Source organism: Centropristis striata, chromosome 18 (genome assembly GCF_030273125.1).
Source record: "Centropristis striata isolate RG_2023a ecotype Rhode Island chromosome 18, C.striata_1.0, whole genome shotgun sequence".
Taxonomy (NCBI): Eukaryota; Metazoa; Chordata; class Actinopteri; order Perciformes; family Serranidae; genus Centropristis; species Centropristis striata.
The window spans coordinates 24,402,563-24,418,646 of NC_081534.1; the positions used below are offsets into that span (position 1 = coordinate 24,402,563).

At 38.9% G+C, this 16,084-nt stretch overlaps 1 protein-coding gene across 5 annotated transcripts in view; it reads right to left on the reverse strand.

Moving 5' to 3' along the window:
* Window positions 1-9,648: 9,648 nt before the first annotated feature.
* The window catches only part of sipa1l1 (signal-induced proliferation-associated 1 like 1), an 88,903-nt gene continuing 82,467 nt past the window's right edge, over window positions 9,649-16,084 (reverse strand). For all 5 annotated transcript variants that reach the window (XM_059355780.1, XM_059355779.1, XM_059355777.1 and 2 more), the window contains one exon: window positions 9,649-14,043. In XM_059355780.1, the coding sequence (XP_059211763.1) occupies window positions 13,900-14,043 (144 nt within the window). In that variant the 3' untranslated portion in view covers window positions 9,649-13,899. The remainder of the gene's footprint in view (window positions 14,044-16,084) is intronic.

Consider the following 16,084-nt stretch of genomic DNA (forward strand, 5'->3'; position numbering starts at 1 on the left):
GTCAGTAAGTAAGTAAGTAAGTAAGTAGATATCAGGTCAGATAGGTGAGATTGTGCTGAAAAGAATGATACAAACATGGCATTTTCAATATTAAGTGGAAACAAAGTAGCCAAGTTTAATATCCCCAATTGCTTATTGGAACAGGACACCTTAATTCCTTCAAGATTTAATAGGAGAAAATGTTGAGGTTGTGTGAAGGAGGATTTAATTCATAAATCATCAGTATGTGTGAGCCATGTGGTGCTACAGTTCAACCCAGTGCATCGTCTCTATCATAACATTTACACAAGTTGCGGCTCTGCTCCAGAACAAATCTGCACAACACAGAAGCTGACTCCCACATTTACATGAAGATAAAAACAAATATTCCAAATTCATCCGCCCATTTTCTGCTGTTTCTGTGGGTTTGAGTAGTGCTGCTAGTGTTACAGTAAGCAGCTCAGATGCTCTTCTCCCTGGCTCCTTCCTCCAGTTCCTGCTGGGGGATCCCAAGGCTTTTCCAGGCCAGATGGGATGTTTAATCCCTCAGTGTGTTCTGGGTCTGCCCCGAGGAAATCCTTCCAGTTGGATGTGCCTCCACAGGAAACCAGGGGGCATCCTTATCAGCCACCCAAACCATCTGAACTGGCTCCTCTACAGCAGAGGAGCAGCACTGTTAGTTCAGAAAGGAAACTCATCATGGGTGCTAATAGCTGATTAGATATTACCCAAAGCTCATGACCTAAATCTAAAGGAGTCAGGAGCCGGTGGGTATGTGGAAGGATTGTGCACGAAGAGTGAGCTCCATTCTGCAAATTTCGAACTGGCTAAAAGCACCTACACACTATCAGACATGTCAGTTTTTTAATGAGGTAGCTTGATTTTTTTTTTGGTTTGCACATTACATGGGTGATGGGCCACAAATTACACAACATTTCACGAGGATGAATCCCCAACAAGTCCGGTCTTAAGACACATATCGATTAAATATGACCTCAAAGTGACACAAAATGACAACAAAGAGCAGCAAAACAAACCACAAAGAGAAATAAATGATGGGAAGACACAAACTAACTGAAAAAGACACAACATTATCACAGAGACACAGACACAAATGAAAGCACAAAAAGACAAAATTACCACAAAACAAAAAAGATTATTTCAAAGAAAGACAGAACAACAATAAAGACACACAAATGACTACAAAGAGACAAAAAGGATCTAAGACAGAAACAAAATGACAACAAAGAGAAACAAAATGACTACAAAGAGACATAAAAACAACTACAAAGAGATGCAAATCAAACCACAGACACAAAATGACCACAAAAGTATTTAAAAGAAAGACAGAACAATAAAGACACACTAAATAAACCACAAAGAGAAACAAAAAGATCTAAAAAAAAGACAGACAACAAACAATAAAGAACAATAAAGACAGACAGACACAAAACAAACCACAAAGACACACAAATGACTTCAAAGAGTAACAAAAAGACCAAAAAAAGACACAAAATGATTAAAGAGAGACAAATTGATAACACAAAGATACAAAAAGACCACATACAAATCATCATAAAGAGACACAAAACGATGCATATTGACAACAAAGAGATTCAAAAACAACAACAAAAAAAGAGGCAAAAAGTGTGTCATGCTCCAGTGTATGAGAGGTGTTGGGGCCTTCTGTATGTCTGTGCCCAGGGGCCCATTGTCTCATAATCTGCCCATGTGTCCAAACTGCGTTTAATCAACAAAAATTCACATGTGAGGTGATACGGCCAAGACCACATGGATTACAGAAGTTCTTTCTTCCAAAAATGGATGTCCACAACAAGGTTATTATAGTTAATGAAAGATAACGAAAACTAGAATTGAAAAAACATTTTCGTTAACTGAAATAAAAATAAAAACGAGTTTTAAAAAAAACAATAACTGAAACAGTATTGTGTTGTTACAAAACTAACTAAAACTAACTAAAATTATAATGAAAATGTCCTTCGTTTTCGTCTTTGTCAACTTTTTTCATACATAAGTTTCTATTGCTCAGATGCTGAATGTGTGTATTCCTGCTTTGTGGGCTTCCGGGAGAAGAGCGAGTGAAATTACTGTAATGAGACCAAATAAAGAGCAACTTCTCAGCTTTCAGAAAACAATGGAATTTTCCCGATAGCGCAAACCGTTTAGTTATTATGGTAAAAGTGTCTTCAAAAAAGTCTTCAATTCAACCATGATATTACAAATCACTTTTTTTTTTTGCGGCAGCGCTGAAAATCCAGCAGCGGCTGCAGAATACATGTAGGGGAAACACTGCATAATCCTTTTTGGTTGATATGAAATGTATTTATTTATCTCCAACTAGCTGCTGGTTACACATGGTAAATATGTTTACTGAGACTGGGATGTCTACACTCAAACCAAAATTCAAAACACCCGGAACTGTAAGAGTTAATAACCTTATTACCAAAGGAAATAAAGGCAAAATTTATTATGACCTCTTCGAATCTCGCACCAAACACATAGCCCATTATAAAAAAAACTAAAGCTAACACTAAAACTAATAAAAACTAAACTAAAACTAAGCATTTTCAAAAAATAAAAAATAAACTTTTACTGAAAACAAAAATTCACAACGAAATTCTGGTGTTGCCCTGTTGTGATCCCATTTTGGTTGAGCGTGCATCAAATTCTAGAGACTGTGTTTTCAACAAAAATAACTTTTTGTTTCTATTTGTTATATTTGGTGGATCTAGAGGAACTGGAGTGGAGGAATAAAGATAAATATTTACTTAGAATATTACTGGTGGCCTGTAAGAAATCAATAATGAAGAAATGTCTGAAGAGGGAGGCACCTAGTGCAGATGAATGGATTGATATTGTGTACAGCATATTTGTAATGGAAAGAATTATTTTCAATTTAAGAACACAAAAAGAGATATTTATTGAAAATTGGCAAAAATGGATTACATATGTCTCTACCATAAAACCGGATTTCAGGTAATCTCAGATTGGACGATCAGATTACTTTAATTTCTTTGCACCTTTGCCATTTTATTTTATTTATTCATTTATTTTTGGGTGTTTTCCAATCCCCTTTTGTACGCTTTTTCTTTTTTCCTTGATATTTTCTGTATTTGTCTATAGGTCTTCATGTTGATTGCTTGTTTGTTCATTTCAAAAACCAATAAAAAGTAAATGACAAAAAAAAAAATTCACAACGAAATTAAAACTAAAACTAATGAAAAATCCAAAAACTATTTTAACCTTGGTCCACAAGGAGCTAGCAACCAGAGTTGTGTGTGTTCTGATTTGCAGTAAATAAAAAAAAACAAGTTGGAAAGAGAAAAAAATAGCCATGCTTGCTGTGGCTTCTCCACCTGATAAAGGTCGATGCTGCTGTCATTTTTGGTCAAAGCATTTATCACATGTTCATGTCACATTTTACAGAATTTGTCAGATTTGATAGCACTGATTTGCCTCTGACGTGGGAGTTTTTTTCACCCTCATTTTGTAACAAATTAAAGAAGATTTTGAGGCAATTTCTCTCAAAATAAAAGCTAAAACGTACGCCTACAGAAAGCATTAGGAATGATCTCTGTATCGAGTTTGTTAATCACTTTCTCATGAGGCAGTCTTTGTTAATTAGAGCTTCTCACGATGCTTCACATCTTATAAAAAACTCATATCAAAAATAGAAATAGCAGAGATGCCAAAGACGTGTCTGTGTCACTGGGACAGTCTGCTGAAAACACACACACAGCCGACACAGACAGTGAAACAGACTGACAGGTATTGTGTAAAAATCGACAGATCTCCAGCGCGAAGGCACTGCTCACATCTCGAATGACAGCGAACAACAAAGCTGAGCCTCTGAAGAACAAAACACCTCGACTTCCTCTGACTCTCTTCTTGAGTGCCTGATAAGAGCTGAGAGCCTCACAGAGACATGAAGGCGTTGTGTGGGCTGCTGGAGAGTGCGGGATAAAAGCATCAAGGGTCCGTACACGACACAAGAGGAAGGAAAGGAGATGACCACATGCTGCCAGTAAACAGACATGTTTCACTCTTTCTTTTTGCCTCCAGTCAGATGGAGACGAAATGGAGATGGAAATGGAGAGGTCATGTTAGAATAAGTTCCTTCTGTATAGAATCTGTATAAAAATAAATCTATTTTCTATCGATTAAACTGAAGAAAAAGTAAGGACACTGTCTAAAACGTCAACATCGTGCAATCATTTTTGATATATATTATACAGCAGGTTAATTGTTAATAAATGGTAGTATCAAGTTGTAAGGGTTTCCTTGAAGGGCTCAGTTGCTCACCACTTTTTGAAAAAGCTGCATAGGCAAATAATCCAACAGAAACAATGTTTCTTTAACGCAATATTGCAGCGGGCTTTCCAAAACATTCTGATACGTATTAGGCAAGGCCGAAAACTGGATGCCCATGACCTTCGATCCCTACATTAAAAACCATCATGATTGTATAAAGGCCATTACTATATGAGCTAGGAAACACTTCAGAAATCTGTTATCGGTTAAAACAGTTTGTTGCTTCATCTACAAATGCAAGGTAAGATTCTTCCCTGCAAAGATAAAGCCAGATGTCAAAAACATGCAGAAACGCTGCCAACTTCTCTGGGCCCCGGCTCATCTGAGATGCAACTGATGCAGAGTGGAAAAGTGTGTTGTGGTCTGATGAGTCCACATTTTGAATTGTTTTTGGAAATCATGGACGTTCATCATCCTTGTTACCAGCAAAAAGTTTATAAAAGTAGCAGAATCTGTGATAGTATGGTGGTGAGTTAGTGCCCATAGCATCATGGGTAACTTGCACATCTGTGTAGGCACCATTAATGCAGAAAGGTACAACAAATCAACTACAAAGGGATGCAAATCAAACCACAGACACAAAATCACCACAGAAGGCACAAAATTATTTGTAAGAGAGACAAAATTATTTAAGAAGACAAAACAAAAATAGATACACACAAAAAACACAGAGACAAATGACGACTCAGAGACAAAAAACGACAAAAAAAAATACAAAAAATGATCTGTAAAAGAGAAAAGATATTTTAAGAGACACAAAATGACTACAGAGATGTAAAACAAAGGACAAAATGACACAAAATTACTTCAAAGAGACACAAAAAGACAACAAAAAGGTGCAACACAAACCACAATGAGAAAGGAATGATGGCAAAGAGACACAAAAACTGCAAAGAGACATGAAACAACTACAAAAGAGGCAAAAAGAGACACAAATTACTACAAAGAGACATAAAACATCCAAACAAGGACAGTAAATTACAGCGTTTCCAGGGACGTCTCTGCTTATTACAGCAAGACAAAACCAAGCTTTCTCTTCCATGTGTTACAACTGCATGGCTTTGAAGGGAAGGGTGCAGGTACTAGAGTGACTGTAAACAGGCAAGAGGCTGTAAACTTTTTCTCTCTCTTTAAACTGACTGTGGAAGTACAAAAACCTAACAGTGTTTTTTCTCTTAAAAACCTAAATAAGCAGGATTTTGCATCACCCATTCCCTCCAGTGGGGCTTCTATTGACCAAAACGTGTTGCACTGGACTTAAATACAACTAATATAGATCCTGAATGATGAGTCTCCCTTCAAACCCAACGCTTCACATGATGCTCTTTGCACGAACTCTTACCAGTACAAAAACACAGCAGGCTCCAGCTCTCCCTGATCAGACTTCAATTTAGGCACCACACACTTCTCTCTGTAGCGAATCCTTGAAAGGAACCCCAGGTGATTCAGCCCACACATTTTCCACCTGTACCAAAGATGACTAATCTGTGGCCTCCTCCGCTTTAAAGCTCCCCTCCTCTGCATCGAGACCGCAGTCACCGCAGCGCTGGCCTCGAACGCCCCCCGAAACAACCGCTGCAGGTAGAGGGACTGAAACAAAACACACGGGTCAGCTCACTGCAGCAGAGGTGACATACTAACAAGTCCGATCATGTTTCTCTCAGCTGCACCACTTGTTTTGAGCACAAATTAGTCAGATGTTTATTCTTTTAACAGTCAGAGATATTTGTTGAAGCACTGAGAAAAAGGCTCATTTTGTTTGACTGGGGAATCTGTGAAAGGATTTATTTATACTTCACAAAAGGTAGAGCAGATTTACTTTATAAAGCCTGAAAAAAATCCCTGCTGGCAGCCAAATAGCCTTTGGACAATACTATACTGTATTATACATGTGGCAGATTAGAATAGAGCCAATTTTGACTTTACGTTTATTTCCTAGTTGATATATCAATATGGCCGACACGTCCCTCCCTTTGCCGCTAAAAATAAAGGTGCCGTGTGTTATTGTTTGGCACCAGGAGAGGGAATACTAATGTTTTTTTTACCTCCATAATAAAGAGGTGATAACACTTTTCTCACTGCAAAGCAGAAATTCATTTTCAGATCATTTAAAAATTGATGATGGAATACAAAAACCTAATAATGTTACCGTCAAAGTTAATTAAAGATTGTAGAAATCAGACAAAATCATAAAAACTAAAGGTCAGTTTAATAGGTCCTTTTCGCACCATATTGAGTTTATTTAGGAGATGGATCTGTTGACATGAGAGTTCAGTAGCTTTTAGGATTAAGGACACTTGCCTTGTCTGAAGTGATGCATCAAAATTCTTTCTGACTACCTGTAGTAGCTCTTCTATAGGAGAAGTGGTGTACAAACACCTTATCATATCCATGTCAGAAGAACAGTAATAAGTGGACATTGAGCTGAGATTTACGGTCAGACATACAATCCAGTTTCAAGTTTCTCTACAGTCATGGAAAAAAATATAAGACCACCCTTGTTTTATTCATTTTCTCATTATTTTTATTGCCTGGTTCAACTAAAGGTACATTTGTTTGAAAAAAATATAATGATAACAACAAAAATAGCTCATAAAAGTTTAATTTAAGAGCTGATATCTAGCCATTTTCCATAATGTATCTTCTTGATAATAACCAAAATCACTATCAAGAAAACCATGGAAAATGTCTAGATATCAGCTCTTAAATTAAACTCTTATGAGCTATATTTGTTGTTATCATTAGATGTTTTTTAAGTGGGGTTTTATCCGTGCTGGTGTATTACATGGTGGTCAGGCACTGAAGCTAAGCAATGTACTGCTGAGGATGGGAGCTGCAGCAAAAACATACTGTAGCCACCAGAAAAAATAATAAATATCAGATATATTTCATATTTCCACCTTGCCATCAGACAGTACTGTTAAGGTTTATGTGGGGAAAACAGGACCTGTTTTATGCTTTCTTCAAAGCCACCAGACTCCATTGGTAAAAACAGTAATTTTACCCTGCAAACAACAAGATTTGATGGTCTACCGCTGCCATGATTAGTTGGTTTGTTTGTGTTATTGTGTGACTTTGGTGTTTTTAAGGATTAGTTCGGATTCACTAAAGTCACACAATAAGACAAAAACTAACTAATCAAGACAACAGTAGAGCAATTTCAGTGTTCTGCATGGTAGAATTACTGTTTTTGTCAATGGAGTCTGGTGGTTTTCAAGAGGGCCTCGATAAAAGCTTGTTTATACAGCGTTAACTTAAACATGGTTGTCTGACAGCAAGGTTCAGGTTGAGCTTTTCATCCAATGACACTTTGTTGCATTATCGTGTAAAATAAAAGTTTCCTCATGAAAGTTTTGAGGTAGAAATCTCTATTCTGTGATCTCTAAAAAAGGAAAACAACACTGAATTATGTATCCATCACTTTCAATCATGTCTTTCAGCAGCCTCAGAGGTGACCAGCTGCTGTGTAATGAGTGAGTCAGAAAACAGAGGCGCGGTGGTTTCTGGCTCTGGCTGTGAGAGCAGTTAAAGTGCAATCAGGTGAATCAGTGTGATCGGGGAACAATCGGAGCCCGAGGCGGACGCAGTCCAAATCCCAGACCTCGACCCTCTCCTCACTCCCTGCTCGCTCACTGAGAGATACAATCAGACAGAAGCTCTGCAGCAGAAAGTAAATCCACATCCACACTGAACTGACTGGAAATAAGCTGTTGTTATTAGTTTGTTAGAGGAAAACATTATGACACATTATGCTGGTTTCTGATGCCAGACACTAGAGCTGCAAATAATATTTTCATTGTCTGCTCATTATTTTTGTATTTAATGACGAGTCGTTTCATATAAAATGTCAGAAAATAGTGAAAAATGTCCATCCTAGTCTTAAAGTTTCTTGCTCTGTCAGTCAAAAACACAAAGATTTTCAATGTAATATGATATAAAACAGAATATCAGGAGATCTCCATATTTGAAAGGCTGAAAAAAGCATTTTCTGTCTTTTTTTCCCCTGTCAATTTATTTTATTTATTATAATAGTTGGCTTTTTTTGTCAATTGACAAATCAATTAGTGGAATAATCCTTTTTTAAGGAATTAAAATATAAAAATGTATTAATCATGGATGTATGATTTTCTTTGTGTATATCATATATGGCACTTTATCTCAACTGGGTTTCTTCAAAAGTTTTAATAATTTTTTAAAATTATAATCCATCAAATCGATTTAGTAAAATACAAAGAAAAATAATCAATAATTGATATGTTGAAAAACAAAACAAAAAGCCAACTATTTTAATCATCAATTAATAATTAAAGTTTTATTTTTGTCCATCCATCCATCCATCCATTTTCCTCCGCTTATCCGGGGCCGGGTCGCGGGGGCAGCAGGCTAAGCAGGGCATTCCAGGCGTCCCTCTCCCCAGCCACAACGTCCAGCTCCTCCTGGGGGACCCCGAGGCGTTCCCAGGCCAGGAGAGAGATATAATCCCTCCACCGTGTTCTGGGTCTTCCCCAGGGCCTCCTACCAGTTGGACGTGCCCGGAACACCTCTAACGGGAGGCGCCCAGGAGGCATCCTTATCAGATGCCCAAACCACCTCAACTGACTCCTTTCGACGTGAAGGAGCAGCGGCTCTACTCCGAGCTCCCTCCGGATGTCTGAGCTCCTCACCCTATCTCTAAGGCTGAGCCCAGCCACGGAGGAAACTAATTTCAGCCGCTTGTACCCGTGATCTTGCTCTTTCGGTCACTACCCAAAGCTCATGACCATAGGTGAGGGTTGGAACATAGATGGAGCGGTAAATCGAGAGCTTTGCCTTCAGGCTCAGCTCCTTCTTCACCACAACGGTCCGGTACAACGCCCGCTTCACTGCAGACGCCGCACCGAACCGCCTGTCCATCTCACGCTCCGTTCTACCCTCACTCCTGAACAAGACCCCGAGATACTTGAACTCCTTCGCTTGAGGCAGTACCTCTCTCCCCACCCAGAGGGGGCCGTCCACCATTTCCGGCAGAGAACTATGAACTCAGACTTGGAGGTGCTGACTCTCATCCCAACCGCTTCGCACTCAGCTGCAAACCGCCCCAACGAGTGCTGGAGGTCCCGGCTTGATGAAGCCAAAAGTGTTAAACTGAATATTTTGGGGGGTTTTAATTGACAAAATAAGACATTTAAAGACATCCCTGGACTTCAAGAAACTGGGATAAACATTTTTCACTACTTTCTGGCATTTTATAGACCAAAGAAAATTGTTTGTTGTAGACAGTTGGAAGACAATTTAACAGTAAAAGCAGAATAGTGCAGAAACAAAAACAAGTCAACAGAACCACAAATTAATACGGCATTTATTTATTTCAGAAACTTTAATACTGTGATCACTGCAAATGTCTTTTTCATACCTTTACATTTTACAAAGACAATGGATCCGGGATGTAAACAGTATTTTCAACTCTGTAAAACGTTATGGTCCTCTTGAAACGGTGTGCTTTATCTCCAGCCAGAGCTGATCGCTTCACTGTTGTTCAGTTTGTTCTTCCAGCGGGAGGAAACGAAACAGATCACGACACGGCGAACCTTCCTCCACTAACATCGCCTGAAAACCAGCATCGTCTACAGAACAAACAACATCCAGCTCGCTCGCGTCTAAGCGGCGATGCTCGAGGAAAATAAATGGAATAAAGTCCAGCACCGTCCTCTGTGTGTCGGGAACCGCACTGGCAGGAAAACTACGGAGCAACATCAAGACAAGATTGCACAGGAGTGGATCAATCCGCCCTTCTTATCCAAAACCTGTCGATGCAATCCTCTTCTTTTTTTTTTTTAGAAAACATTGTGCAAAGGTTCTTAAAAATAAAACATTACAAAATGGAACATTTGAACATTCACATTTCCCAAAATCCCTCTAAAAAGCACCGAAAAACAACGCAGAGGAAAGAAAAAAATGCACTGTAAAATAAGTCAACATTCACACTGGAGTAATGCGGTTATGTCTTTGTATACGATGGTATCTAACATCCAACTTGATGCACACTTTTAAAGATGCGAGCAAAACATCTGCACTGCACAGTTTGTCATTTGGCCATACTTCATTTGAAATACAAAAAACTAGAGCACTTTCCATGTACAATAAAATACGAAACATTAGTCATCATTTAAGCGTCGACATACTGGAGTTCAGGTCAACAATTTACAGTCCTGGATTGGGAACACTTCCGCCTATATATAACTCTTGTGTATATTTTGAGGATTTCACATTATTGGATGACTACTAGACTGCTTTTCACGACTGGCTAACTGTTAAAAACAACCAAATTATAATCACCAAGCAAAACAAACGAGCAGTTCACTGGCGTCGTTACAATCTACACAGACTGATGAGAGATTCCTAAAACAGAACCGTCTGCATCTTTTTGTTTAGAGTTCACTCAGGTCCCCGCAAAAGGACTTGCAGAGCTGAATGTCGGTTATAGTAAACATCACATTTCTTTAGGCTTGTTTATATTCTCTTTACATTCAGACCGGGTGCCGCTCTGTGCTTTACGCTGCAGGGTTTTTTAATTGCATCAATTTGAGACGCAAATTCACTTTTAAGAGATTCAAAAACTGGGAGCGTTTTTCTCATCAAAAAGGGCTTCGATTGCAAATAACAGGGGAAGGAATTAAGGCTTACACCACGTTTGTGAACAACATTTACGTCGACCTGAAATAACCCCAACACAGACACCTGGCTGAGGAAATAAGCTTGGTGGCTTTGCGATTGGAGGAGGGGGGGAGGAACATTTTCTTCCAATACACTCTTAATTACTGCCCCTGAAAGATATACTGCATGTAACTGAATGCAAAAGGCACACACACCGACACATTTCCGCACACTACACGCACACACACACCGTGTGTCTGGAGGCTCGCCGGCCTGATTGTGTTCAGTAAAAATATTCATACGAGAAAAGGCTGGAGCCTCGCAGCAGATTCATGAGGTCTACAACTGTGAGAATGATTAAAAGTAATACATGAGTGTGAGTGTGTTTGTGTGTTACCAGGTGTGTTTATTTTTCAGGATGAAGAGCCTTTCCCTTTCATCTGTTCCCCAGGTGCTGTTTCAAAGGCACGTCCCTGCTCTGCCTGGGAGTAAATGACCAAAATAAGTGACTGTAGGCACGGCTGGATAGACTGATGTACATTCACACGATGACAACACACACCGCCACTGGTACAGTAGCTCCTTCTTAATGTGGGCTTTTTTAATCTAACCATATAATTAATTTTTGTTCCTGAACCTGAGGAAAACTATAGATAGATCTTGAAATGTAAAGGTATACTATGCAGGATTTTCCAAAGAAACAATGCAGACTCAATATTTTAAAAATAACCCCCCCCCCAAAAAAAAAAAACATTATTTATGCTGCACCAAAAGTGTGTGGTGGTGTCTGCAGCCTTTTGCTCAACGCCTGCACAACCATGAGTCCAAAAAAGTTGGGACGCTGTAAAAAAAAACATAATAAAAACATAATGCAATGGTTTGCAAATCCTTTGCAACCCTCATTCAATTGAATTCACTACAAACACAAGATATCTCATGCTCAAACTGTAAAACGTTAAGTTTTTTTTGTGAATTTATGCACTCATTCTGAAACTGATGCATTCTGATTTTATTTGTTTTTTGCAGCGTCCAAACTTTTTATGGAATCACTGTCGTATTTTCTCTTTTTTTCATGTTGAGGACGTTTCTAGGTGTCACCTTTTGAAAAATAGCAGAAACAATGCCGGAAAAACTTAAATATAGTGAGGCTAAATGGCCAAAACGTGGATGAATCTGGAGTTTGTTTTCACTTTAGTTGAGCCATTAGCAACAATTCCTGCATAGTATGCCTTTAAGCACACACACATGCACCCACATACATACACCTAAGGTCTGCTCCCTTTTTTATCAAAAAACCACCCTCTGATTGTCTCTCAAAGCTGGATTTTTCTTCCTGTTCTGTGTTTGTGTGGCCTCCCGGTCGGTCGATGTCTGACTGAGTGTTTGAAGAGGGGTAAAAATACAGAGTAGTGACTGGCAGCACATTTAATAATCATGACATTTCCACTGGTCATCACTAGAGGGCACTGTAAGCAACACAACAGCAGGCTTGGGCACCACAAAATACAACAGAATACAGAAGAAAAAGCATATAGTCAGGCTTTAGCCAGAATTAAGAAAGAAAGCCATTTAAATAATATAGCTAGTGACCTTTCGTCTTGAGGAACTAAACACTGATGTCAGTTGTACTGTACGAATAGAACAACTTATTTATTGGAGTTATAATACAAGGAAATAAATTAACCTGGGAGAAAAAAAAACATCCCCTCTTATTTTTCCCTCCCAAAAATGTCATTTCTTATCAGCTGGCTCTCTTTATTCCAGACAGTGGGATGGTGATCGGAGTCCTCCGTTTCCTTTTTCCCAAAGCACGCGGCTTTAATGGAAGAAAATGGAGGCTCTTGTGCAGCAGACAGGTCTCTTTTTGTAACCTTTAAACATCTTTTTCCCCACATTCTTCCCAGAGCAAAATCTCCCTTTTTTTAATCGAGAGAGCGAGACAGGAGTCCTGACTTCTTCCTATTGCTTTTAAGACACATACAATTGGGATGGACCAAAGCACTCTGGATATCAGTCATGTTTTTTAATGGCACCGCTTGCCGATGGCTTATAAATATACTCCTCTGTCAGGTGTTTGTTTGTGCTGTAGAGACATAGGATGCTGTAATCCAGATCTGAGTGACGCAGAGGAGAAAAGAAAATGAAGAAAAAGCTGTACAAATCTCTCCAGTTCAGAGGCAGATCCACCTGTAAACACCCACGACCGACCTTCAGCGGTCGGAAACGTTGAGGAGGAAACTTCTTTACACTCCATTTACATGTGAAGGAATGAAAACCTCTCCTGTGTCCAGTGGTTTGAGGCTTCATATTCATTATCTTTGTTTGTGGTGAACTCCGAGTGGCCATGCTGGCAGATTTGTGGCGTACCTGTCTGACTCTGCGTGGCGTTTCAGAGGCGTTTTCTCTCAAGTCACATGGATGTCTCTGCTACCCTCTGCTGTGGCGGGTTTGGTTTGGCAAAAAAAGACTCAAGTCACCTTTTCAGAGAAGCTGGGCAACATTAAAAAAAAGGCCAGATACTTACTTTATGTTGTCCCCTAAAAAGAGAAGCACTGAGAGAGCATGGCAGTGTGAGGGTGACGGTTCTTTTTCTTCAAGAGACGGGAAGGGAAGAGCTTCCTCATGGTTGGCAATTTTGCAGAAACGATTTTGGCACAGCGAGATGAGAGAAAGATCAATTCAGCGACGCTCTCGTGGTCCCATCGGAGAGTAGAGGTCAGTCCTTCATAATCTGATAAACGGGTCTCATCCTGAGGAGTTTAACAGAGGGGGCCCGTGGAGACTGGTCGACAATATTACCCGCTGATGTTTATTTAAAAAGCCGATGGAAGAAAACTCCACTTTTCTTGTGCATGATTCCTTCCCCCCTCTGCCTCTGCGTCCAGACTGTGTGTGCTGATGTGTGCATTTGTGTGAGTATGTGCGTGTGTGAGCTGAAAATGTGCAAAGTCGGAGTCAGTTCATGTCGATGGTGTTGAAGACCCACTCTGTGAACTTCTTGAGCTTGGCGGCGGACGTCTGCGACTCCTCCTGCAGCCTCTGGTTGTCCTCCCACAGCCTCTTGATCTGACCCTGCAGTCTCACCTTCTCTTCACGCTCCTGTGGAGAAAGGTCCGGTAAAAATCAATTCATTAAACCGGTTATTTAGCAGATTCCAATTGAATTAAAGAGCTTTATTATCATTAACCAAGCACAATGACATTGCAGTCTCAAATTGTGCATTGTATTGAATACTTAATGCATATTTAAAACAAATAACAAAAGTATAGGCACAAATGACAACTGATAATAAATATCAGCTATAAAAAGTACAAAATAAAATACATGATACAGTAAACATAAAATACAACTAATAAGTGTGCAACGTTCAGGCCAACTGATGTGTGATTTTTAAGGTTAATGCTCATCAGTAGGTGAGCTGATACAATGTATTTTTAAGCGAGAAGGAAATTAGACCTTTTTTCGTGTAAATTTTGTACTGATTCTGCACATTTGATATGACTCTGCAAGTTGGCTTTAATAAATACATATTTTTAATAATAATTAACATTATAATAAAATATAACAGATTATATCAACTGATTCTAAAAATCAAAAATGAGAAAATAAAGATAATTTTAAATGAAATAAATATTGTATTATTTCATATCAGTCAATTGTTGACCTTTGAAATAAATAAAAATAGAAATAAATGGATATATGGAATCATTACTAAACCACCCCAAGCATTTTTTCCATCATATGTTCTGTAAAAATGTGGTTTTAATATTGATGCATATCGGAAAACATATACTAATAACGATAGATACTGAAATGGCCAAATATCAGCCATTAACCGTACAACATTGTTTAGTTTTACTCGAAAGTTAGTATTAGTCAAAAATATTGGGATATTTGATTTCCTCCAAATCTGTTTTTTTCAATCATTTTTAATTTCTGACCTTACAATGCCATGGAGTTATATGAAATGTTTGGATCACACAAGTTGGAAAGCAGTATGACAGATATGGAGTGAAGAAAAAGCAGGAATACAATAATCGAATGAGTGTTCAAGTACAATAAGAACTATTTGCTGACCGTAAACACTTTACTCTCTGTATAAATATAATAAACTGTCTGATAAACAGACGCTGAGTCACAGTAAACAGAACTTAAGGGCTTTGTGGGAGAAAAGATTTTATCAGATGACATTCTGAATCCGCCAAAAGCACAACAAACCTAAATCCCTAGTTGGCTGCAGGAACATAAATATCTAGCCAGTTAAAGAAAACAGTGACACTGCGGGGAGCTGAGCTTCACGCTGTCACTCAGCTGATTGCTGCTGGCTTCAGGCTGGTTGAAGGAGGTGAGAGTGAAGCATATTACTTTTTCCTTGTGTCAAACTGATCAACTGCTACTTTGAGCAATAAAACGCAGACAGCTTACCGCTTTCCAGCATTTCACAGACGGCAGAGAATTTACTAAGAATTGCATAAGAAATAAATCACAACTAGACTGCTACAATTTTGTGGGTGAGGACTCTTTGGTGTGGAGAAGCTGGAGAAGTTAACAGGCCGCAAAGTCTGAAACTAGCCTCCCGTCTCTCCCTCCCTGTCTGTTTTATCTTCTTATCCACGTTTCTCTGTGTCAGTGTCTTTTTCTCTTCCTGTGTTTGTTTCATTCTCCTCTCTGTGTGAACGCCGAGCTACAGTTTTACGTTCTTGTATGTTTGTGTTTGTATCGCATTTTTCCAGATTCCAAAATGGAAAGGAAGTTGTGTGGCTCAGGCTCCAGCAGTTTGGCGACACCTAGAAGCTGTCTGAAATCCTCATGGATCATTCTTTTTTATATATGTTCAAGTTCAGGGTTTTAAGGCTTAGGTGCAGCACCCAAGCTCTTTAAGGCACCACAGGAATGAATGTAATATCAATACAGATAGCATATATTATGCTTATTCATCTGTTACCTGTCTTATTTAACTGTTTTTTATATCTATTTTATAATTAATCAGTGGTGTTTTTAATCCGTGAGCTTTGTTCGTAATTTCGTTCCAAGTTGCACTGTGGAATGACAATAAAGTAATCTTGAATCTCTGTCTTTAAACTTTTTGGGTATTGTTTATTTATTATCGACTCCAGCTTTTCCAATGTTTTTGTACACC